At 40.6% G+C, this 24,967-nt stretch overlaps 2 protein-coding genes across 3 annotated transcripts in view; both read right to left on the bottom strand.

Moving 5' to 3' along the window:
- eogt (EGF domain-specific O-linked N-acetylglucosamine (GlcNAc) transferase) overlaps nucleotides 1-2,583 on the bottom strand; it is a 202,130-nt gene extending 199,547 nt beyond the window's left edge. The window contains exon 1 of the mRNA XM_056274005.1: nucleotides 2,531-2,583. The gene's annotated coding sequence lies outside the window, so the exon portion shown is untranslated. The remainder of the gene's footprint in view (nucleotides 1-2,530) is intronic.
- Nucleotides 2,584-3,245: 662 nt separating this feature from the next.
- Nucleotides 3,246-23,823, bottom strand: tmf1 (TATA element modulatory factor 1). 2 transcript variants are annotated; one of them, XM_056273126.1, is made up of 17 exons: nucleotides 23,261-23,823; nucleotides 21,751-23,138; nucleotides 21,426-21,529; nucleotides 20,462-20,588; nucleotides 19,141-19,246; nucleotides 15,604-15,746; nucleotides 15,053-15,219; nucleotides 10,643-10,799; nucleotides 10,109-10,201; nucleotides 9,788-9,944; nucleotides 9,451-9,643; nucleotides 7,513-7,582; nucleotides 7,340-7,432; nucleotides 7,110-7,232; nucleotides 6,745-6,897; nucleotides 4,695-4,820; nucleotides 3,246-4,004 (listed from the first exon to the last, which is right to left on the bottom strand). In XM_056273126.1, the coding sequence occupies exons 1-17, from the start codon at nucleotides 23,394-23,396 to the stop codon at nucleotides 3,864-3,866; spliced, it is 3,477 nt and encodes a 1,158-aa protein (XP_056129101.1). In that variant the 5' UTR covers nucleotides 23,397-23,823; the 3' UTR covers nucleotides 3,246-3,863. The 2 variants fall into 2 exon arrangements, with proteins under 2 accessions (XP_056129101.1, XP_056129102.1); XM_056273127.1 differs by lacking the exon at nucleotides 6,745-6,897.
- Between the last annotated feature and the right edge of the window lie 1,144 nt (nucleotides 23,824-24,967).

Here is a 24,967-nt window from a genome sequence, read left to right as displayed (position 1 = left end):
CTAGGCAAGATTTTCTCTTATATATAATATTTAATTTGTTTTATGAAGACAACATGACAACCCTTTGCTATTGCACAACCACAATGTGGCAAGAAGATTCTTGCAATCTATAAAGTGGGCGTAATCCTTGCATGACATTAATACACATAACACAGTTATAGTAAACATGCCTTCATTCAATAGATGTTCATTAATAATTATGCCCTCAGACTTTAAATCAGAGGTCTTAGCCACATCCTCGAGGCACAATGTCTTCCTAAATTGCCAAGGAAAAATGAGGATGATACAACTCTTGATGACAGGCATGTTGGCAGAAAAACAATACAACCCAACCAACACTCAACAGTAGTCATACAATTCAAAATAATCTAAAATGACAACAAACTAACTCGATGCACAGAAAAATGAATACTGTTGATGAGAGGCATTACACCATAAATATGAAAGAAACTAACATTTTATTATACACAGATGTTATCTGTAATTCCTCCAATAAGATGATTTACGAATTGCCTTGAGTGCACAAACAGACTATTTTCCAGTGCACAGAAAAGTGGCTTCCAATGTCCTCTAAGTGGAACTGCCAGAATGATTGGAGGGATTTAATTATGTTTAATGGGCTCTCAAATACCCATGACATTATCCTGTAAATACCCAAATACAATATATGAGAAACATATGGCCAAATGTGACAAATAAAAACAGCTTCCAGATTAATGCTAGAATAGCTTTAATGCTGTCGGCTCAGCAAGTGGCAGAACAGCAGCTACTCAAAAGGTTGCATCACTGTGACTGTCTGATGATAAATGTCAGATACTATATACAGTGACCAAATTAAAATCCTACAACGTCTATGGTCAAAATTAAACCGGGCAAAAGATGAGGAAAATAAAAAATTTCAAAATGTAAAAAAAAAAATGAAATGGTGGAAACACTCATCTTTACAAACTTGGCAATCTGTGGTTTCCCTAAAGCTGTAAAGCTTGTTTTCCCCCATTTGACTGTGTGTGTGTGTGTGTGTGTGTGTGTGTGTGAGAGAGAGAGAGAGAGAGAGAGAGAGAGAGAGAGAGAGAGAGAGAGAGAGAGAGAGAGAGAGAATACTCATCTGTGAATTGCTAAAGAATATCTGTATCAATTCCTTCACATTTGCAATGAATAGCTCCATGACATACCTGAATGCCGACTTCTGCTAAACAAATGCACTAGACTGATTAAGCTAGCTTACCCTGACTGACTGACCTCATACATGCTAGTAGCCATGTAAATTAGTTTAAGGCTCGCCATCTGTCAGCAGCAGCTTAATTGCTTCTGCACATAAATGGCTAATACCTGCAAATTGCAAAAGAATATCTCTATCAATCCCTTCATTTGCAATGAATGACTCCATGGCACATATCTGAATCCCGACTTCTGCTGTCTTCCTTTTCTTCATTTTGGAGGAATACTTGTGTTTTGGAGGCGCCATAATGTCGTTTTTTTTATTTTACGTCATATAGTACTTTCGCAGCATAATGATTGATTGGACAGTTGCTTCAGCACCTGCGCCAATCAAATTCATCCACTGACATGATCTATCCATTGAGGAGGGGCCGCTTGTACTGGGTCAGAGCTATATGTCTTCCAACTTAGTTTATTGGGGAAAAAATGGATACGCGGGGCCATACGTAACTGCGTATTCAGCGTGTAGGGGGGCCGCTTATGAAGTCAAGTCGAGTCAGTGAACTAAGATATGAGTCCATAAAAGTCTCCTTATTACGGGACGACTGCATCTGTGGTTGCCGCCCTGCATTAGGGGCTTCATCATGCAAACGTAACACATTTGCACAAGCTTCTGCAGCTGACATGGGAAATTGGACCAGGGCATGGGTATTGCTGTCATATTTCTTTTTGCGCATTAACATAAGTCCCAATACATTACACTTTCTTTTTCTTTTTCTTTTTAACTAGCCAGAAAACTTCCAAGGAAGGTGCATGACTGAAATGCATTCCCCAAAACCAAGTACAAGTGTTTTGACTTTCTGGTGTCTTTCTTAGACGAATCCAAGTTGTGATTTCAGATTGACACGCGCTTTGCCGTCGAACGCTACGACCCATTGCTGGTTACGGTTAAAAACAACAAATCCGACATATTTTAATCGCTATAGGAAGTGATGGATAAACCCCAAAAAAAGATCCAACTCGTCTGAACTGAATGTGCGGGACAGTTAGATTTTGAGTCCGAGCTGAAGGTACATTCCGTATTATCGACTCTTTTCTTGGTGCTACAGGAAAAAAAGACGTTTCAATAAAATCATATTTCGATAAGATACATAACACCATTATCTAATAACTACAAACTGTAAAGTCGTAGCAATTGCTGTGAATGACACCGTTATGTAGCAGTTATTGACTGATAGGTGACCTGTTCCGGCAGCGATAGCGCTGAAGAGACATTCCGTTCACAGAACGAAGGCAGTCGCCAATAAACCTGCTTGGAAATCTCATTTGAAAGGATTTTCCTTCAGCTATTAAGAGGGGAGATGACGCTTACCTGAATACCCCTCTCTTCCCTCTTACCGAGACGCCGGTCGCCATAACACCGGAAACCTTTACCGGTGTGCAATATATTATTAGACACAGGGGGGCGCTGTTGGCTAAATTGCTAACCGCTCGACTAAAGAATCAGACTCGTCAGCCAGCGGCCAACGTGTCTACTCATCCATGCACGTTACAATATGTACAAACATGCATTTTCTTAGTGTGTCAAATCAGTTGCGTTCTCATCTGGTTGTTGCAATAACGGAATGGGACACTTCTTCTTATGACTTAATGGTTCTGCTGATATTGAGAGAGGTTGTTGTCCTGGCACCACCTCGACAGTGCTTTCACCTCTTCCCTGTAAGCCATCTCGCCGCTCTCTGTGATGAGACCGAGGATGGTGGTGTCACCAGCAAACTTGCCGATGGAATTGGAGTTGTGGTGGGCCACACACAGTCGTGGGTGAATGGGAAGAACAGGAGTGGGCTCAACACACAGCCCTGCAGGGCACCAGTGTTCAGGATCAATGAGGAGAAAGTGATGCTACCCATCCTTCATCACCTGGGGCCTGCCTGACAGAAAGTCCAGGAACCAGTTACAGAGGGAGGTTTTGAGTCCCAAGTCCTTTAGCTTGATGCACAACAGCCTACCACTCCACTTCCAAATTTGATTTTTCTGTCAATAAATGAATTTGTTTACACTGGATTCAAACACAAACACTTTTCACCACCCAAATAAATGTTTATTAATTTACATATTTATATCTCTTAAAATCCAATCCTCGGGATTTTTAAGCATAGATTAAGTAATTTGTCAGATGTCAACAAACAAAAGGACACTGTACAATCATCTCTTAACATCTTTTCAACAACTGTGATCGCATGTTAATGTTCTAAAGAGTTACATGAACAAATCTTGGAGTGCAAACATCCTCTAACATTTCCTGGAATTATGGGCAGTCAATAAAATATTCTGATGATAGTTTGCTCTTGAGAAATTATAAGTGTGTGAAAAGGACCCAGAACTGGCAGTTACGTCTGAATCGGTGATTGTCCTGTGAATAATAATTTGAGATGGTTCTGTACTCTGTGATATCCATGTAATGCTATATTACCCTACTTTAAATAGCTATAACATATTTTTTTAAATTAAACAATAAACAAAGTTAAATCAAACAGCTTATCAAAGCCCAATTTCCTTTTGGTTCAGCGGTGAAGCGTATGAAAAGAACAAGTCCTCTTCCCCATCTTTCACAGTGAATACATCTATGCTGAACACATAAGTTTATTGTTTGCTTTATTTTCCGGTTTAGTGTCCCAGATGCAAGGCAGAGCCATGAGGCCAGTCTATTTCTGGTTCTTAAGTAGCTCATCAATCTGGGTTTTGTACATGTTTTTGACATCTTCAAGGTCCAGTCTCAGCTCCTCTGCCTCCTCTGCCTTCTCTCCATACATCTGCAGGATGGTGTTGTGCCTCTGCTCAAGCTCCTGCAACCCACAAACATAGCAAAGTGTGAAAAGGAGATAAGAGCGTTTAGACACTTAGTCCATCAGGGAATGATCATGTTTCCATTTGTACAATCAAGCTGAGCTGGTAGTAAAGCCTCATCCAAAAACAGAGTTGACAATACTTGTGACCTTGGACATCCAAAACAAGATCTGTGTCCATGTATTACATATGTCTTGTTGTTAAGTTTGGTCAATAAAGACCTGCTTCCATGAAAAAAAAAAACAAAAAAACAAACAAACTCTTCACTCCTTTGTAATGAGGCCAAAAGGGAACAATTTCTTCTCTATTGGCAACAGTTGAAATATTGACTTTGTGAACACTAAATTAGGATGGGTTTCATAGGATAGTACATTTGCTGGTTTATACTGGTAGCACTTCTATTGAAGATATACATGTGTAAACATTTTAACAAATATCTGCTACGCAGTGTCAATACAACAACAACCAAAAGTGTCCCTGGATCACATCAAGTTTTGAATCTTAATTCCCTGATGACAAGCTTAGCAAGAGTTATTTGTTTTTATAAATATCAGTTGAGTAAAACAAGATCATAAAAATTACATCCAGTAAACACTGTCTTGGATTTTAATTTTGATGCACATTCCACTTCTTTTGGTATTGTATGAATGATACTCCCAACTATATAGTATATAGTATATATGTGTAACCTTGAGCTGAATTTTCAGCTTGGGGATCTCCTTCACTTTGTCCTCCATCTCATCATTTTGATTGGTGAGCCGGACCAGTTCCTCCGCCATGACAGACCGACTCCTTTCCAGGCTAGAGATCTCCAACTGAAATGGGAAATGAGGGAAGAAGAAGTCATGCTAAAAAACAAAAAGTGCCCAGAAAACATACTTTTAGCAGACATCAGCGTACTTTCAGCAGAAAACGTACTTTTAGCAGACTCCACATGTAAAAACACTGGAAAAAAGTTCTATAACTGGTGAGTATAAGTACATACACTACCGTTCAAAAGTTTGGGATCACCCAAACAATTTCGTGTTTTCCATGAAAAGTCACACTTATTCACCACCATATGTTGTGAAATGAATAGAAAATAGAGTCAAGACATTGACAAGGTTAGAAATAATGATTTGTATTTGAAATAAGATTTTTTTTACATCAAACTTTGCTTTCGTCAAAGAATCCTCCATTTGCAGCAATTACAGCATTGCAGACCTTTGGCATTCTAGCTGTTAATTTGTTGAGGTAATCTGGAGAAATTGCACCCCACGCTTCCAGAAGCAGCTCCCACAAGTTGGATTGGTTGGATGGGCACTTCTTTGAGCAGATTGAGTTTCTGGAGCATCACATTTGTGGGGTCAATTAAACGCTCAAAATGGCCAGAAAAAGAGAACTTGCATCTGAAACTCGACAGTCTATTCTTGTTCTTAGAAATGAAGGCTATTCCATGCGAGAAATTGCTAAGAAATTGAAGATTTCCTACACCGGTGTGTACTACTCCCTTCAGAGGACAGCACAAACAGGCTCTAACAGGTACTATTTAATGAAGATGCCAGTTGGGGACCTGTGAGGCGTCTGTTTCTCAAACTAGAGACTCTAATGTACTTATCTTCTTGCTCAGTTGTGCAACGCGGCCTCCCACTTCTTTTTCTACTCTGGTTAGAGCCTGTTTGTGCTGTCCTCTGAAGGGAGTAGTACACACCGGTGTAGGAAATCTTCAATTTCTTAGCAATTTCTCGTATGGAATAGCCTTCATTTCTAAGAACAAGAATAGACTGTCGAGTTTCAGATGAAAGTTCTCTTTTTCTGGCCATTTTGAGCGTTTAATTGACCCCACAAATGTGATGCTCCAGAAACTCAATCTGCTCAAAGAAGTGCCCATCCAACCAATCCAACTTGTGGGAGCTGCTTCTGGAAGCGTGGGGTGCAATTTCTCCAGATTACCTCAACAAATTAACAGCTAGAATGCCAAAGGTCTGCAATGCTGTAATTGCTGCAAATGGAGGATTCTTTGACGAAAGCAAAGTTTGATGTAAAAAAAATCTTATTTCAAATACAAATCATTATTTCTAACCTTGTCAATGTCTTGACTCTATTTTCTATTCATTTCACAACATATGGTGGTGAATAAGTGTGACTTTTCATGGAAAACACAAAATTGTTTGGGTGATCCCAAACTTTTGAACGGTAGTGTAAAAAAAGAGGAACAGTGATGTACAAACAACAAAACAATGAATAAAATCAAAATGGATATATAATTCAACATAATTATTTTAAAAAACAAGCAGACTTGAAATGTCACAATTAACACACGAATACAAAAAGAGAAGAATTAAAATAAGCTTGAAAAAAACGTAGTACAGAACCACATTCCAAAAGTTAGTTTTAATTTAACAATTGATTAACTAGACATCACTGATTTTGCTAATCTAGACCCAAGCAAGGCATTAGGCCCAAAGCTTGCACCAGTCTGCGCCTTTAGTCTAGACATCTTGGCCATATTATGGTCTAGACTAAGTTCAAGTTCTGGAAATTAGACTACACCATAAAATGGCCAAGCTGTCCCTGCCTGAGGATCTCAGCCTGTGTACTCGCTCCAAATAGGTTCACCAATGAGTAAAATCTTGAAATTGCCTGAAAACCTAAACAGACAACCAGTAAACAGATGATACAGATGATTCTGTGATGTGTGTTAAATGTTAATACCCAGCCTTATCAATGAGACATGCTGGGCTCAGCCTGAAATGCTACCTGTAGTTGCACTATCTCTCCTTCCCTCAGCTTGAGCTGGGACTGGAGGTTCTCCAAGATGCTGGAGCCTCCTGATAGCCTAGCAGCCTCATACAGGTTGGTTCCACTCAGAGACATTGGCATGGTGCCCAGCGAGTGGTCCAGCAAGTCATCCTAGAAGGCAATGATTAAACAGGTAATGGTAACAATCGAGGACAAAAAAAGCTCTTTAAATCATGCCCACTTTTAAAGATGGTTCCATTCTACTTAGCACTTTCATTTTGCCCCTTATTTGTTCTCATAAGCCCTGTGCATATGCAGATGTGGGGGAGGGGGGGATATGATACTGTGATGACACAGCAAGTAAATGTGTATGAACTATGTACCTGAGAAAGCATAGAGGTGTGCAGACCAGCGTTCTCAGCCCCACTGACTGAGCTGGAGCGGGACAGGGAGGGGCTGGAGGAGGCAGGGGGCTCCCCCACAGAGTGGACCATAGCCTTCCTCTCCTAATGTAGAAACATGGGGGGGGATGAGTCAGATTGATTTATTTTTACATAGTGAACATCAAACATCAAAGTTAGTATCAAAACAGATAGTCAACCAAAACTGTTACTTTTTCCTTGAGGGCTTCTTGTGCTAGGTAGCATTTCTTCTTCTCTTGCTCTACCTTCATCCTCTCCATCTCGAGCTGATTGGTCAGCAGCAACTGGTGGAAGGAGCAGATTGAGGCATGAGGGTGTGGTGGTGCAAAGGACAAATATGACAGGAAGAAAAAACAAATGGTACCTTCTCTTTCTTAGCGTCTTCCAGCACTCGACTATGTTCTCCTCGCAGATTCTCCAACTCAACATGTTCCCTAAATAGAGATAAGAAAAAATCATGGTCAGCTGATTGAATCACAGACTTGTTTTATTAAAACAAACAAACAAACAAATAAATAACAAAACCCCCCAAAATAAAACAAAACAAGTGGTGAAAAGCACAACAAACCCCACTACTGTCATGTCATCATCATCACTTGCTCTCTTGACTTGTTTGCACTATTTGTATCCTGTTTACAGTTAACAGAAACAATTTCACCTGTATATAGTCGTACCTTATAGTACATTTTCCTGAAGACTGCTGTGTTGTTAGTCTGTGTACGTACATTGAGAGTCACTAAACCGCAGTCAAATTCCTTGGATATGCAAACATACTTGGCCAATAAAGATGATTCTGATTCACAACTACTACTGATCCATTTTACCAAAGCAGTGCACCTTTCCCCATAGCAATGAATAGCAAGATATCTTTAAATAGAAAGTCAAACATTCTGGGGTCAATTTATAGTAAATCAAACCACATTGACAAAGTTGTGGCCAAAAAAACGACTGACCTTTTTCATGACCCAGTTATTTCATCATTTGAAAAAAGGACCCATGTCCCCCCTTTCCAGGAACTTTCATGTCACCTATTGAATTCGTTTTTATGTCAAACTTAACTGACAAACAGATGGCAACGAAAACAACACCCCTTGGGGCAGGGCCAAACCCATTCATGCATAAACACATTCTTCTGGGGTTACTACACCTTTTACTTTGAATGATGATTTCTTTTGAACATGTAAATAAGAAGGATATAACATAGATAAGCCATTGCCAATAATCCGAAGTGATCAACAAATCCACACATCAAACTCAGTGAACATATCTCTGTATACATTAGATTATTTGTTACATGTTCGAAAAGGAGTAGGAGTAATATACAGTTATTATTATTAATTACTATATATGATATTAATATATAATAATTAATGTAATGTAATAATTAATATCTACTACTACTACTTTCGGCTGCTCCTGTTAGGGGTCGCTACAGCGGATCATCCATTTCCATTTCTTCCTGTCTTCTGCGTCTTCCTCTGTCACACCAGCCATCTGCATGTCTTCCCTCACCACATCATAAACCTCCTCTTTGGTTTTCCTCCTTTCCTCTTCCCTGGCAGCTCCATACTCAGCATAATGTAATAATTCATATGATGTATTAATTATTACACCTTCTACTTTACATAACAGGTTGAATGAATCCTCTCCACACAGCAATAATATGACCTGGGGTGGTATAATAATTGAAAACAATAACCCAAGAACCACAAAATGTTCTATTCTGTGCAGAATAAACATGTTGACTGTCTTTGGCTGCCCTTGTATAAATTACAGTACAAATGTAATTTGAGTAATGTGTAACCTGTGTGACAATTTAAGAGGTTCAAGTGAACATGTCAACCACAGCAGCTAACATACACAATAAAACCAATCCCTGAGCTCCTTCGGTAATAGTACAGCCACAAGGATCCACCACCAAATGTACAGCCATTCTGAGGCAATTATCACTTTTAAGGAAGACCCCCAAGGGAAAATAAGAGACCTAAAAACTTCAAAGCCTTTAAACACAATGTCACCAAAACAGTTCATATGAACCCTTTTATAGCATTACCAAAAGCAGGGTAGATTTGATTTAGTCTTTAAGATTCAGCTGTACTCACTGCATAAACCCGGTTCTACTCCTGGTCAAGAAATGGGCTCTTTATGCCACTTTTTATGGACAACCAGTAGTGAGCAGTAAATGTGGCCCCTAGAATGTTTTTTTTTATTTTTTTTGTCAAGATGGTAAAATGACTTTGTATATGCATAGTTATTGTAAATTATTGTAATTTGTGGGCATGCAGTAATTGTTCATTATCACCTGCTGCTCTCATCCTCCAGTTTCTCTCTCTTTTTCTTCTCAGCATCCAGCTGACCCAGGAGACGACCCTTCTCCTGACGAAGAAGAGAATTCTGGGACTCCAGGGAGGCCAGCTGGGACTTGATAGCTCGTAGTTCTTCTGTAGCAGAGCGCTCCTTTTCTACAGCAATGGCCAACAGTGCTTGGGCATCAGCTGTTCAATGAGAAAGATGAATGACGAGGGAATGATGGGAGAAAAGTAAGTAAAAATGTGCAGTGAAGCATTTGTTTTACCATGTAACCCACTGACCATTGATGATTTAATAGATTACGATACCATTGAGACTCCTCCTCTCACCTAGCCGATCAGAGATATTCTTCTCTAGTTTTTCCCAGGACACTGTCTGCCCCCCCAGTGAGGCCTGTAGGTTCTCAATCTGTCTCAGTAGGGGCCGCGTTGCAGAGGTAACACTCTGACTCAGCTCCTGGTTCCTGGTTTCTGCCTCCTGTAGCCTCTTTAGAGGGAATAAAAAAAACTGTAAGAGTGAAGGCAGACATGTGTGGCCAATTTGATAAGGTAAAAATGTTGGTTTTACCCAATCTAAAATTTATGGTTATCCTCACTTCTTTTTGAAGTTGACCTGGCTTGGTGGGGTTCCCTCCTGCCACCATCTCTTACCTGCTGCAGCTCACTGATCTCCTCCCTCAGATAATCTTCTTTCCTGGCCTGCTGCTGCTCAGCCCTCTGCAGGGCCACTCTTAGATCAGCCACCTATACACGGGTTACAAAAAAAATTCAGATTTTTCAAAGATTTCAGCTCCAATGCTAATGGAAACACAAATGATAACACATGACTTCTTGCCAGCATCACAAGGTGCATTATGAGCTTATTATGGTCTCAGCACATAATGGAAAAAAAGACTTAAGTGAGAGGTTCAGCAACCGCTGGGTAATGCCTCTGCTTTATGAAATGAAAAGCTTGACATGTGTACAGGTACCTCTTATATGACTGGTCAGTATATTTAATTATTCATGCACATGGAGGAACTACTTTGTGTATTCACACATGTTGTATGCAATGCATACTGGTTTCTTACGTATCAAAGCCATCATGTGTGCCTTTAATAATCCACTAGCCATTTACTATAGGCTTCCATACATATCGAGCAGGACTGTTATGTTGTCTTTAAACACAGCCAGAGCAAATGTTACCTGGTTGGCCAGGGCCTCTTGCTGCATACGGGCCTCCTCTTGGGCTTTCTCCAAGGCCACGCTCAGCTGCTCCTTGGCCTGGGTCTCCCTACTTAGTGCTGCCTCCTGGGCTTCACTGGCCTTGCTGGCATTGGCCTTATGGAGCTCTGCCAGCTCCCTGAGGACAGAGACAAGGTAGACAAACATCATCATCCTGGCCATATTGTATTCTTGATGGCACCGCAGATGGCAGCCTCGGTGTGTTGATGCACATTGTTTTGCATTGGGGTTTTTTACGTAAACTCTGTGTTTTGCTACAATACTCAGTGCTCTTTCACCAGAGAAGAGCTTATGAACATCAGGGGAACTACTTCTGTGGATTTATTCCCCAACTTTCTCATCCCATCTACGGAATTACTTTACGTTTTTGTCAAAGGTGTGCTCACCTTTGTTCATGCGGTGAAATGTTGCAGGAGAGCGAAACGTGTTGGCACGCTCATGCATCTCTGCAGACGTGAACTACACACTTCATTGCCGGGAGTATTTCTCTCTAACGTGCAATCACTGTGCAACAAACTAGAAAAACTTCATCTACTGATGGGGAAAGAATAGAGACTTTCCTTCATCTTGCGTTTAGTGCTTCACGTAAACTTAGCTGTGTGGGTCAACACTGGACTGTGCTGCAGCTGGAAGGCTTCCAACTGTCCAGAGCAGATCGTGACACAGAGTTCTCTGGCAAACGAAAGTTAAAGGTATTTGCTTTTACATAAACGGGCTGGTGTGAGTAAAGATGTGATAGTGATTATGCAGCACTGTTCTCCTTTTCTAGAATCTTTTTTTCATCAACTGTAATTCATTCTATACCCCCTGTAAGTTCACGTCATTCATTCTGGCTGGTTGTTTACATTCCAACGCAGGCTGATGTGCAGGAGGCACAGTGCATGCTTGCCGACCAGATACTGTGTGTGGAGCAGACAAACCCAGACTCTTCTGTTATTGTCCTTGGTGACTTTAACAAACGGAATCTTAGCCATGAACTACCTAAATACCATCCGCTGATTAAATGCCCGACCAGGAGGGGGAACACTTTAGATCACTGTTACACTACAATCAGCAGTGGCTATCACACAGTCCCCCACGCTGCACTGGGACACTAACCACATCATGGTTCACCTGATTCCTGCATACAGGCAGAAATTAAAACTCTCTAAACGTGTTGTGAGGACATCTAAGAACTGGACCAGTGAAGCTACGGAGGATCTTTGCGCATGCTTGGACTGTACTGACTGGGATGTTTTCAAGTCTACCACCAACAGTCTGGATGAGTACACTGAGGCTGTGATGTCTTATATCAGCTTCTGTGAGGACAGCCGAGTACAATCACACACCAGGATTAGTTACAACAATGACAAACCCTGGTTTACAGCTAAACTGAGACAGCTTGGGTTGGAAAAGGAGGAAGCATTTAGGAGTGGGGACAAGGTCTGGTATAAAGCGTCTAAAGCCAGGTTAAGCAAGCCGGTGAGAGATGCTAAACGACTGTACTCTGATACCCCCTTACCACCAACGCGAAACTAGTTCTAGCTCTGGGCTAGTGCTAGTGCCAGTTCGCAGTTGGTTTAACTTACGAACCTTCCAAGAACCGATTTGCTTTTCCATGGGCTAGAGCTGGCTAGAGAGCCACGTCATTATGTCACTGTATACATCTGTTTATGTCTCGGAAGATAAGGCAAGAAATCAACAGTGTACATTTCAATTTTTTTTTTTACAATTTTCCTATACAATTTCATCATTAAAATTCACATCTGAGAATTTTTGAAGCAAGAAATCAACTGTGCAGATTTCGAATATTAGCAATTTTACGAAAACTGACAGTGAAATAAAAATTTGCTCCAATGTTTTCAGAGTTTAGAGGCTTCAAAAACTGGCAACCAGCTGGCCAGTCACGTTCACAGACCCTGTTGTGAGCTAGCTGGAGCTCTCTCAAGAAACCGGTCTCATAGACAAGAGGCTTTTATTACCCTGTTGACAAATGGTTTGTTTAAATATCATAATATAAATGTCCATTGTAAAATTAATGGAACACGAGATTATCTGCCTTGTTCTCCTGTGGGGTGATTGGTCTGAAATTTACAAGGTTTCCTTGATTAATTGCTCAACATTTCATAGGGCAAACTCTTGGGTGTTCTTTGTTGATGTGTTTTTAAGAATAGGATTTCAGATAATTAAACTAAAATTAGGTTTTTAAATGTGGAAAAATTAATGTGGGGTTTCAAATTCACTCTGTCAAAGTTGATCAAATAAAGTATGTGCCGATAAAACCATTTGATTCCTATCAACTTTGATTTGAAGTGTCATTACTGAGTGTTGAAGGGTGCATTCGGCAGAAGTGATTGTTGCTGCCAAGTAATGCATTCCCTATTGGTTTTGTTGGTCATGATCAGAATCAGAATTAGAATCATGTTTATTGGCCATGTAGGTTTGCACATACATGGAATTTGAATCGGGTTCCATGGCTCTCTCAGTGTACTTACATCCATCCATTATCCAAACCACTTATTCTGCTCTCAAGGTCGTGGGGATGCTGGAGCCTATCCCAGCAGTCATTGGGCAGCAGGCGGGGAGACACCCTGGACAGGCCGCTAGACCATCCCAGGGCCGAAACACACACACACATTCACACCAATTCACCTGACCTGTGTGTCTTTGGACTGTGGGAGGAAACCGGAGCACCCGGAGGAAACCCACGCAGACACGAGGAGAACATGCTAACTCCACACAGAGGATGACTCAGGACGACCCCCAAGGTTGGACTACCCCGGGGCTTGAACACAGGAACTTCTTGCTGTGAGGCAACTGTGCTAACCACTGTGCCACCCCCCCCAGTTTACTTAACATAGAATAACAACACTATAACACAATCATAATCCCGCCCCCAGCCCCTGACTTAAGCGGTTCTTTCTTCTAGCCCAGCAAAGAGTTGGTGCTGCTCTGGAACCAGTTTTCCTGTCTGAGAGCTGGTTCTTTGGCTGTCGAAACACGAAGAACTTGTTCAAGATTAGGCACCAGCTCCGAAACAGCCCTCGAACTGCCTTGGTGGAAAAGGGGTATGTGAGACTTACACAACAGTTCTCAGAAAACAACTCAGCCTCTGTCTGGAAGGGCCTAAGACAGATAACCAACTACAAAGCGAAACCGCCCCACACCACAAAAGATTTGTGCCAGGCCAATGATTTATTGCTAACAACCGAAAGACAATGGGACAGTCCTGACGCAATCCCCCATGACTCCATCCACCAGCTCCTGACCACCAGCTCCTCCTCCCCACCACGGGCCCAGGCCTCTCCACAACTGCCCAAAGGAATTAGAGGTCCCGACTCTTGTCCCAAATAAAGGCCGGTGTTATTCAATAACCGAAGTAAATAAAAGTACAGGCTATTAATTGAAGTTTTATGGTATATAGAACGGACATTCAACACTCTGAGTGAGCTGTGCTGTGATAAACATGGAAAGCTAACTGTAGCTTACATAGCTTGCATACAACTTTATCTTGAGGTTCCACAATTTTTCCATTTTCTGACAGCCCTAATCCTCACCTCCTCCATCACCATCTGGTACCCTGCTGCCACTGCCGGCAGACTGCAGCATGTCATTCGCTCTGCTGAAAAGGTGATTGGCTGCAATCTGCTGTCCCTCCATGACCTGTACGCCTCTAGGACACCAAGGCAAACAGGAAAGATCATGGCCGACCTTTCTCACCCAGGCCATGGTCTCTTCAATACATTCCCCTATGGGCAAGAGGCTAAGGTCTAGTATAAAAACCAGAGCCTCACACCACAAGAACAGCTTCTTCCCTATAGTAGTAGGCCTTTCTAACAAGCCCCAAGACATCCACAGATCTTGTCATTGCTGCCCATCCGCCCCCTTTAATCTTCCCTATTGTGCTCTCTGTATATGAACAACTTGCATAAAACCTGCACTACCCTGTAAATAACTCTTATTCTGTAAATAACTTCTTAAAATTCTCATTTAAGTTTTTGTAAATACAGCTTGTGCCACCCAGTGCCAGGCATCAGGGGCTGCCGTGTGGTCTCATGTTAAACTCTGAACCAGTGTTGATTGCACCTTAATTGTATTTTTATTTTATCTTGTATATATATTTTATTCTTTTTAACTTTTATCTTTACTACTTACTGTTAATTTTCCCTCTTGTACCAACATACCAAGACAATTTCCTTGTATGTTCTTGTTCTTGGCAATAAATATGATTCTGATTCTTCTATCAAAATTATATTTGAGCAGCAAACTCAAATGTAATGTCAGACAAAAGTTGGCATGTCTTAAGTGTCACTGACCACATATGCTAGCACCTACTGTAAGAAGTTTTATGTTAAGTGTTTAAAATTATTAGCAGAGTGTTCCAGTGTTTACTTGTAAGAGTTGTCAAGAGCAGCCTGTAAGCTTCTGTTCTTCTCCTGCAGCTCCTCACAGTCAGTCTGCAGTCCTTTCAGTTCCTTCTCCTGGCGCTCGACCATGGTATTCAGCTTCTTGATGTTCTCCCTGTGCTGCTTCTCCATCTCTTCCTTCCCATCCAGGACCTAAGCATACAGTGTTATGAACAGGATGGTAGGTGGGGTTACTCATACACCAAGGTTACTGTAGACAATTCAAACAATAACTTAGGCTTCAGCTAATCACAAAAAAACCATTAACTTAGGTCTGTGAATCATTTACTAAAACTATACTTGTAAAACTTAATTGGGCAGCATAAATGGACATTACTATGAAGGCCATGTTTCTGACAAACAAGTACAGTGATACTAGAGCTCTGCAATTTGACAACATCTATAGTCTTAGAGTGTTTGTCTTGGGGCCACAAATAATGATGCGACTAAACATTCTTAGTAATGCATGGTGAAATAATATGGTAATAGCTTCAGAGATACTAAAAGTAATATTTTCAAAGTGTTCCTCCTGCTGACCTGCTGCAGGTGCTTAAGCTCCTCTTCCTGGTCCTTGAGCTTCTTGGTCTGCTTGATGAGCTTGGTGTCACTCTCCTTCTCCTTCACACGCAGCTTCTTGATGATGTTGCAGTGCTGCAGCTGCTGCTTGGACAGCTTCTCACCTGAGTGCAGCAAAACAGAGTTATACCCCTATTCTCACTAAAATTTGTGAGTGTTTTTTTTAGTAAACTCGGCCTGTGCTATGGGGTAATCTGCCCAGGCAAGAATGAATAAAGCTGAAAAGAGTCCAATTTTAATCCTAAATGCAAAATTTTTTTTTAAATATCTTTAAGTCTTAGTAATACTATCATATTCTTAATTATTTTGGGGGCGCTTGAGAAGTGATCATTTCATTGTAATATTTTTTCAAAGCTGCAATTAACACTGCAGTTAAGTGACAAGTAGTTTTACTATGCACCTGTTGTAGATGAATAAACCTCTGGAAAACTTGAAAGAGCTGCGTGGGCTTTTTAAAACATTTTTAGACACCTACTTTTTATACACCTGTTTTATGTAATAATAGGCTTCATGTTCCCTCTGCTATTAATAGCCATGTTTCTAATACTTGTGTTTCAAATGGTGCTTACAAAAACGTTGTAGTCCATGCAAATCATAGAAACGCATCTAACTTAATTATTTTAAATCCAACTCCTACTTTTGGCAACTCTGTTAACTTTGGTCTGCTCAATATATGGTCCTTCTCCAACAAATCTTTTATTTGCCAGGATTTTATCATCTCTAACTTGACTTTTTCATGATATAAGAAACCTGGCTTAATGTTGGTGACTCTGTCCCACTGATGGAATCCTCACCCCCCAATTTCTTCTTTTTCAGCCATCCCAGGTTATCTGGTAGAGGGGGGGAGTACTTTCAGCTGTTTATAATGACAACTTCAATTGCTCATTTCCTTGGGTAACTTTTCCATCTTTTGAGTCATTGTGTTTCACCATTAGCGGGAACCTTAAAAACCTTGTGCATTTGAATCTACAGACCCCCTTAAATCTGTGTCTGGCTTTTTTTGCTCTGTTCTCTTAACTCCTCTCTATTGTAATGTCAAACTATGAGAGTTCTGATTCTGGGAGATTTCAAAAAACATGTTTGCTGTCCTGACAATTCTTTAGCCATAATTTTAAAACAATGTTGAGTCTTTTAATTTAAGTACAATTGTCACAAGGCCTATTCACAACAAGGGCCAGACCCTTGATTTTGTCCTTTCATATGGCCTTTCAATAGACAATATACTATGCAAAGATGTTATAGTCTCCGACTACAAATGCATAACATTCACATCTGTGGTCCAAAATAATATTTTCATTAATAAGCCAAACCCTGTATGCTCTCGAATTTTAAATAAGTCTTCTGCACAAAAAATTCACTGATGCTCTCCTGTCTTCCTCAGTTGACATTGGCTCTAATCAAGATATAAATACAGTCCTAAATGACTTTAATAATACCTGCACCCAGATCCTGCACCAAATTGCACTGTTTAAGCAGAGAAAACCCTCTAATGTTTTCCTGCCATGGATGACAGACAGCGCACATGCCCTAAAGGGAGACTGTCATATGGCAGAGCGGAAGTGGAATGCTTCTAAACTAACAGTATACTTTGCTTTTTTAAACAGAAATGAACTCAGACATTTCAGTTGGGATTTAGGGGGAAACCACAGCACAGAGACTCCACTCCTTAAAGTGATGAAGGATCTACTGGTTGCCACTGATGCTGGAAAGTCTTCAGGTTTAGTTCTGTTAGATCCAAGTGCTGCATTTGACACTGCTGTTCCTTCTGTTTTATTGGAATGTCTCAAACACTGGGTTGGCATCTCTGGTTCATTTTTAAACTGGTTTTAATCATACTTGCAAGATAGATCTTTTAGGGTAGCCGTTGGCAAGTCATGATCATCCTCTGTAAAGATGACCTGCGGGGTTCCCCAGGGGTCTGTCCTTGGACAACTCTTGTTCTCTCTGTACATCTTGCCCCTGGGGCATCTCCTTCCCAGGAATAATGTGTGCTTCCATTCCTATGCAGATGACACTCAATTGTGCCTCTCTTTTAACCCTAATGATTGCAATCAAATTAATACACTCCAAAGTTATTAATTAATTAATACATTGTGATGGACTGGTGGCCTGTCCAGGGTGTCTCCCTGCCTGTGCTCAATGATTGCTGGGATAGGCTACAGCATCCCGCGACCTCAAATGGGATAAGTGGCTTGGATAATGGATGGATAATACACTCCATGACTGCATGCATGACCTCAAATGCTGGATGGCCCAGAACTTCCTGTTAAATAATGATAAGACTGAGGTGCTTATAATTGGCCCTGACATAGTTTATGCTAATACTTCAAAACAACTGGGCTCTCTGTCTCAAAATATAGTCAAAAATTGCAAAAATCTTGGTTTTATCTTTGATAACCACCGCAGCTTGAACAAGTGTGTTAACTCAGTTGTCCAGTTGTGCTTTTTGCAGATCAGGAGACTCTCTAAGATCAGTTCAATTTTATCCAGTAGAAATTTAGATTGTCATATGTGCTTTTATTTCCTCTCATTTGGACTATTGTAGCTCTCTCTACACATCTGAGTCAACAGAATCTTTCTAAATTGCAGCTTGTCCAAAATGCAGCAACCAGACTCCTCACTAAAACCAAAAAAAGAGAACACATTACTCCTATTTTAGCTTTACTTCATTGGCTCCCAGTAAATTTTAGAATTGATTTTAAGATACTTTTAACTTTTAAGGCCCACTCTGGTCTCGCACCAAAGTACATTTCAGATCTTCGGACACCTTACATGCCCGGTCACAACCAGGGGTCCTCAGCCAAGGCACAGCACTCTGGAACAACCTCCCTGAGGAGATCAGACTGGCAAGCTCCTTATCCTCTTTTAAATCCCTCTTGAAAAACTTTTATAAGTGTACAACTTAAGGTTTTGTGGTCATTTGGGGTTTGAGTTTATCATTTGTTTATCTCATTTATATTTTATTATGATTTGTTTTTTTATTATTGATTATTTTAATTATTTTACACTGTTTTATCATGCTTATTTTATTTTTCCTTATAAGCAGCTCCTCTTGCTTTTATATTTCCTACCCAATGTTGTTTAACTTTTAAACTATTTTTAAATTGTTTTCTTCATTGTTTGTCTACTATTTTTTTTATTTTGTCTTATACAGCACTTTGTAACTTTGTTTTGAAAAGTGTTAAATAAATAAAGTTATTATTATTATTGTTACCTGGTGTTTGAGGGAGACAATTTTCTCAGACCATCAAGTCTGCAGTCTTGTTTAGGTCTGGCATAGCTAGACTACTACAAGCAATGTGATGCGACAGTGAGCCAGACAGAATGCACACATGACACAGCTGGTGGACATTCATCTTTATGCACACACAGGAGGGTCCAGTCTACATCCTGCAGGTTTTAAGTTGTTCTCTTAACTGAATAACTGTTCTGACAAAATAGCAGGAGTGGGTGGTGAAGTTAAAGGGGTATCAGGCTATATAGTATAATGAGTTTCACCTTCTTCAAGCAGGCCTCTGATCTGCTCCTCTTTCTCTTTGATGATTTCCATTGTATCACTGGAGTTCAATCTGGTGGACAGCTCCTCTCGCAGACCCTTGATCTCCTGAGAAAATGAAAACACAAAGCATCTTTGATGCAGAAACTGAATAAACTCGATGGTAGTTAATAATAATAACCACAATTGTGTGATAATGAATTTAACAAGAACCAAGATAGTTAATAATAATTTTTGGCTGATCTAATTCTTTTGGGGGGGGGGGCATCTTCACGATTTTCAACATTATTTCTTTATGTATTAAGGATGACACTCCATTAGCAGCCGTGATGCTGAGAAGCTTTTTGTGAGTCTCTGAAACACTATGCAGAAAAGTTTTTGCAAGTGAAATCACTTGCAGATAATCTGTGGATGGGAAAACTTACTTTCTGGTTTGTCAAAAGGCTGCATTGTAGAAGAAAATGTGAATATCAATTCTAGATAATGCTATATGAGAAAATACGAACAATAATGCTGTGCTATTAGAGGGACCGCTCAGGTTGGATGGTTTGGAGACAAAGCAAGAGAGGCAAGACTGAAATGGCTTGGACATTTGTGGAGGAGAGATGCTGGGTATATTGGGAGAAAGATGCTGAATATGGAGCTCCAGGGATGAGGAAAAGAGGAAGGCCAAAGTGGAGGTTTACGGACGTGGTGAGAGAGGACATGCAGGTGGCTGGTGTAACAGAGAAAGATGCAGAGGACAGGAAGAAATGGCAACTGATGATCTACTCTGGCGACCCCTAACGGGAGCAGCTAAAAGTAGCAGTAGTAGTAGATGAATAATAATGCTAATAACACAGTTGTATGTAGCATGATACGTGTATGTTCTTATACAATGCAACCAATTGGAAGACCAGGAATTATGCTTTCATATTCAGACTGTCCACCAGTGACGTCAGCAGCGGACACAATTTCAGCAGGTGTTTAAGAGACAATCCTAATGGAGTGTCATCCCTTCAATTTACACAAAATAATTAAATAAATATAGATGGATAGATAGAGATACAGAGAGAAACAGAGAGAGAGAGAGAGAGAGAGAGAGAGAGAGAGAGAGAGAGAGAGAGAGAGAGAGAGAGAGAGAGAGAGAGAGAGAGAGAGAGAGAGAGAAAAAGAAAGAATGTCTTTATGCATGCTCAATAATCCAGGTAAGAAAATCAAAGAAGGTTGACTCAGTTCATCTGGATACAACAAGGGAGAGAGAATATTTAAAATCATTGTTTCCTGTTAAATTATCTGAAGGGGATAAAAACGGTGATGGTATAAAATACAGTTTTGTGTTACCTTCTTGGCTATGTCCCTCTCCTTGCAGGCCAGCTGAGCCTTCCTCTCTGTATCTGCTATACGCTGAGTGAACTCATCTTTCAGAGACTGAACAGTGGAGCTCTCTTCTCTCAGGCTCATCATTTCACTGAAGGGCAAATAGTAAAATAACCCACTGTTAAAAATATATACTACTGGGGCGCCCCAGTGGCTCACCTGGTAGAGCGTGTACCACATAAGGCAGAGTCCTTACCACAGCAGCCTGGGTTCGAATCTGGCCCGTGCCCTTTGCTGCATGCCATCCCCTCTCTCTCCCCTGCCTTTCCTGTCTGTCTGTCTATCTCTCTCGCTCTACTATCACTGTCCAATAAAAAAGGCAGAAAACGCCAAAAAAAAAAAAATCTTAAAAATATATACTACAACATGGCCAAGATAGATTTTAATGATCTGAGCAAGTATTTCATTTTAAATATTTATGATGTAGAACCTTTAATTTAAAGTGAATGTAAGAACAAATGTCATCAAATATCCTGAAATAGCATTTTCCATCTACTATTGATTATGAATAAACATTAAATTCAAATCAATATTGGTTCACCACTGATTGTCTCATAATAGAAACTAGGAATGGAAAGAAAGGCACATTTTCAGCTTAACTGGAGACTAGAGTGAAGGCAGAAGTGGAAATGCAACAAACTCATAAGAATTTGGCAGTTCTAAATGATGAAACCTTATGAAATTTGTTAAATGTTAGGCATGAAATAAGATAACACAGTAGACCTCTGGGTCTACATTTCGTCCTTGCTAATTATAAGTGTAGAATTAACCATAAATTTGCTACAGCATTTTCCTTACACAAAAGCTTATTCAAAACAACTTACGTGGAATGATTATTTACAGTGTCATGAAAAAGATCAACGAAGTTGCATTTTTATAGCACTTTTCTAGCTGCAACAGCCACTCAAAGTTCATGCAATATACTCACTCTTTGAGGTTGTCACACTCCTCCTCCAGCCTGGCCTTATCCTTGCTGACCACCAGCAGCTGAGACTCCCTCTTCTCAAGGCGGCTTGAAAGCTCATCAATCACCTACATGAAGCCCACAAGATATTTCCTCTATTCAAATTGGCAGTAAAACATCATAGTCTAGATGGAAAATTAAAATGTCCTGTATTCCATTGGGAAAGCAAAAACATTTCAAGTTGATGTGACTTCATATTTTCAACACTACCTTCTTATCTAAAATAATAAGCCCAAGTCTTCAGGATTTTTGCTAAACGTTACATGAGGAAAAAGATGCGAAATATTACCTTTTGAAGCTCCAGAATCTGGCATGTTGAAACACTTTTCATCTCTGATGTGATTGGTGGGGTGATATGTTCCTCAGCCTCAGGGGTTGGTCCAGCCGTGTCAACGTTAGACTCTAATTCCTGTTCCTGTTCCGTCAAGTCTTCAGGCTGCTCACTATTAACAGGTGTGGCACTACGTCCACTTTCCTCCATCTCATCTAATGACTGTTCCCTCAGGGTTTCAGCTAGACCTTCTTCCCCTTCCTCCTTCTCGCCCTTTCCTACGACTCCCTCTTCATGATTCTGACAGACAACTGATGATACCACAGTTATGGGAGCCGGGCCAACAGTAACAGACGCTAGAGTCCGACTCCCAGGGATCTCATCATCTGAGTTGACTTCACTAACACTTTGACTATCTAGTGACTGCATGCTGAATGAATCAATGCGCTCAAAAGCATCTGAGGATGAGCCACAGCTCTCTGTGAGCTTAGGGTAGTCCTCTAGCCGGGGGAAATCTCCACAGGTAGAGGCTGAGAGAAGCTGGAAGGAGCCTTGCATCAGGTGGAGGCTGGCCTTTCCCTCCCCTGTCTCTTGCCTGGAGCTTGCTGAGCTCTCACTCTGCACACTCTCATGGTCCAGCACTTCAATATCACTGGTGGTGGAAGTGCCTGAAGAAAAAGCGCTGACTGGAGGAGAAGGGGTGTCATTCTGACGGTCCTCTATCTTTGAATCTTTAGCCTCCAAGTGTATTACCTTAGGTGGCGGAGGTGATGAGGGGTCAGAAGGGGTGGAACTCTTAGGTTCTGAGGTGACAGCAGAGGACTCATTGGAGTCGGTGACATCCTGCTTGGTTTGGTCTTCTGAGGGAATGGGTGACTCTTCTTTTTCCAACTCCACAGAAACTTTAGTGGCAACATCAGTGTCGGCCCTGCTCCACTTGGTCGTTTTGCTGTCAGAGTCACAAGGATGATCACTGTGAGATGAAACAGGAGAAACCGGCTGGAGGAGGATGGTGTCTGTATGTGGTACTGCTGGAGAGGACTCTGACTCAACTGGCAAACTCTCATCTACTTCTTGCTTTTCCTGACTCATATCATTTGGTCCTAACTTAAGAGACTCCACATCATTTCGGATCACAGCCTCATTGATATTTTTTTCCTTCTCCTGTGGCCGTCTGTGGGACTTAGTAGGAGGTACAGACACCACCTGGGCATTTTTGACATCCTTTACATCTCCAGGGGGGAGAAAGGCACTAAAGAAATTCTCTGATTCATCGACCACAGTGCGGGAGACCGGAGTAGTTATGGCTTCAGATGAAGGGGGAGGGGTCTTGCTTTTCTCTTCTGAGGGCGAATTCCATTGTGTCATTCCCCATCCTCCACTTAATGGTGTCTTCACAGGTAAATCTGAAAGGAGTATAAACAACGCATTGGCGTTATTGGTCGCTGTAATGACCGTAACCGAGAAGGCCGCAATTAGCACTTCTTTTTTTTCTATTATCGTTACAGCTATTGAGGGCAAAACTTACCATCATAGGGCCTTACGACAGTGTCGTTCCATTGGTCCTCTTCTTTGATGTCTAGAACTCTGTCGATTGACTTCTGAGCTGTTGTCAAAGCTTGTTTTGCAAAACTGGACAAGTGAGATGCGTTGAACCAACTCATTTCGGCCAGTTCTTTAGCTAACAGCACGTCCAGTGTTTGTTAAAGAGAGTTAGGTGGCAAGTTTGCACACAAACAGGCCATTCCACCCTCAGCTACTTGTCTCAACCAATTTCAATGACAACCTCTTACGTAATAGATTTTGATTATCTAAATGTTGTGTTACACCAGTTGATGAATTGGTTAGATATCTGGTTAATTAGCACAGCTGGACTCAACACAGCAGTACAGCATCAGTGCTAGCCAAGGCTATCTATCTAGACGGCTGTTTAAAATCCAAAAACGTACAAAACGTCAGTGGTGTAGAAAGATAGTTACGCATACCGCTGCGGCTAAAATTACTGCCTCATCCACAGTTTGTATACCTCCATGACTTGATTATTACAGCTTCTGATATCGGCCGCCATCGTTTGTTTTGATCCGTATTTACTTAAAGTCCAGCTAACATTAGCCCTTTTGCTAACAAGCTACTTCCTTTTCCACGTAGACTCATGACGTCATGACAGCTCGTACCCGTCAGGCCGTATAATCTAAATACTAAATAAATACGGCAGATTTCTGCAGTGCAGCTTTCATATTCACAGGGGAATTGTGTTTTCGGTAAAGGCCCTATATTGTTGCTCTTTTGATTAGTTCAAATTCGAAGTCAGTTAACATAATCAATTAATGTCACAATTAATACAATGTATAGTTTGGGTTTATATCCTAAAATCACTAGACCTGGCAGAATCACGGCACACTGTGACACCTTAATAGACAATATATTCACAGACATCATAGAAGGCAACACTGAGAGCCGGCTTTTAGTAAATGACATCAGTGACAATCTACCAGTTTTTACAGTCTATGACTAATTTTAGAAGTTCCAAACAACATTATATATATGAGTAAGAACAGAGGAATCAATAAATGCTTTCAAAAATGAATTACTAACACATAACTGGAGTATAGCATACAAAGATTAAGATTGACCAAGCTTACAATTAATTCCCTAAACATATTTCAGTCCTTATATGATAAAAATTGCCCAATAGAACAATTCAACAGTAAACAGAAATATAAAGATAGTCCATGGATAACAAAGGGACCACGTAACACTTGTCATTAAAAAAAAAAGCTCTATAAAGAATTCATAAAGCACAGCCATTTCCACAGAAACATTGAAGCAGAAATACTATATATATATATATATATATATATATATATATAAAGAAGCTAACTAACATTATGAGGATATGTAAGAAGGAATACAACAACAAAGAATTAGAGACCAATAAAAACAACACCACAGGTATATGGTGTGTGTTGAATAGTATCATTAGAAATGGATCTAGCCGCCCAAGCTGCCCTCAATGTTTTACAGATAATGTTAAGATTATAAATAACATGGAAGATGTGGTCAATAGCTTCAAGAGATTCTTTTTAAATGTTGGCCCAAAACTGGCAGAAAAAAATCAATGACATACAAACAATCATGGTGGGGAATGATAGTGATTGTAATTATGGGAAGAGAAATCCAAGTTCAATTTTTCTTAGAGTGATAGAAGAGAAGGAAATCGTGGACACTGTAAACA

This window comes from Lampris incognitus, chromosome 2 (assembly GCF_029633865.1).
Source record: "Lampris incognitus isolate fLamInc1 chromosome 2, fLamInc1.hap2, whole genome shotgun sequence".
NCBI lineage: Eukaryota > Metazoa > Chordata > Actinopteri > Lampriformes > Lampridae > Lampris > Lampris incognitus.
The sequence above is the reverse complement of the archived record's forward strand: the minus strand, read 5'-3'. Positions and strand labels throughout refer to the sequence as shown.

Bases quoted from the DNA above. Each gene is read 5' to 3' on its own strand.
- tmf1 (XM_056273126.1), bottom strand. From the start codon at position 23,396: ATGAGTTGGTTCAACGCATCTCACTTGTCCAGTTTTGCAAAACAAGCT. The intron at 15,747-19,140 runs GTGAAACTCATT...TGCTGCACTCAG, and splicing joins CAGAGGCCTGCTTGAAGAAG to GTGAGAAGCTGTCCAAGCAG. The intron at 9,644-9,787 runs GTGAGAGGAGGA...CTCATTGAACAG, and splicing joins GAATATCTCTGATCGGCTAG to CTGATGCCCAAGCACTGTTG.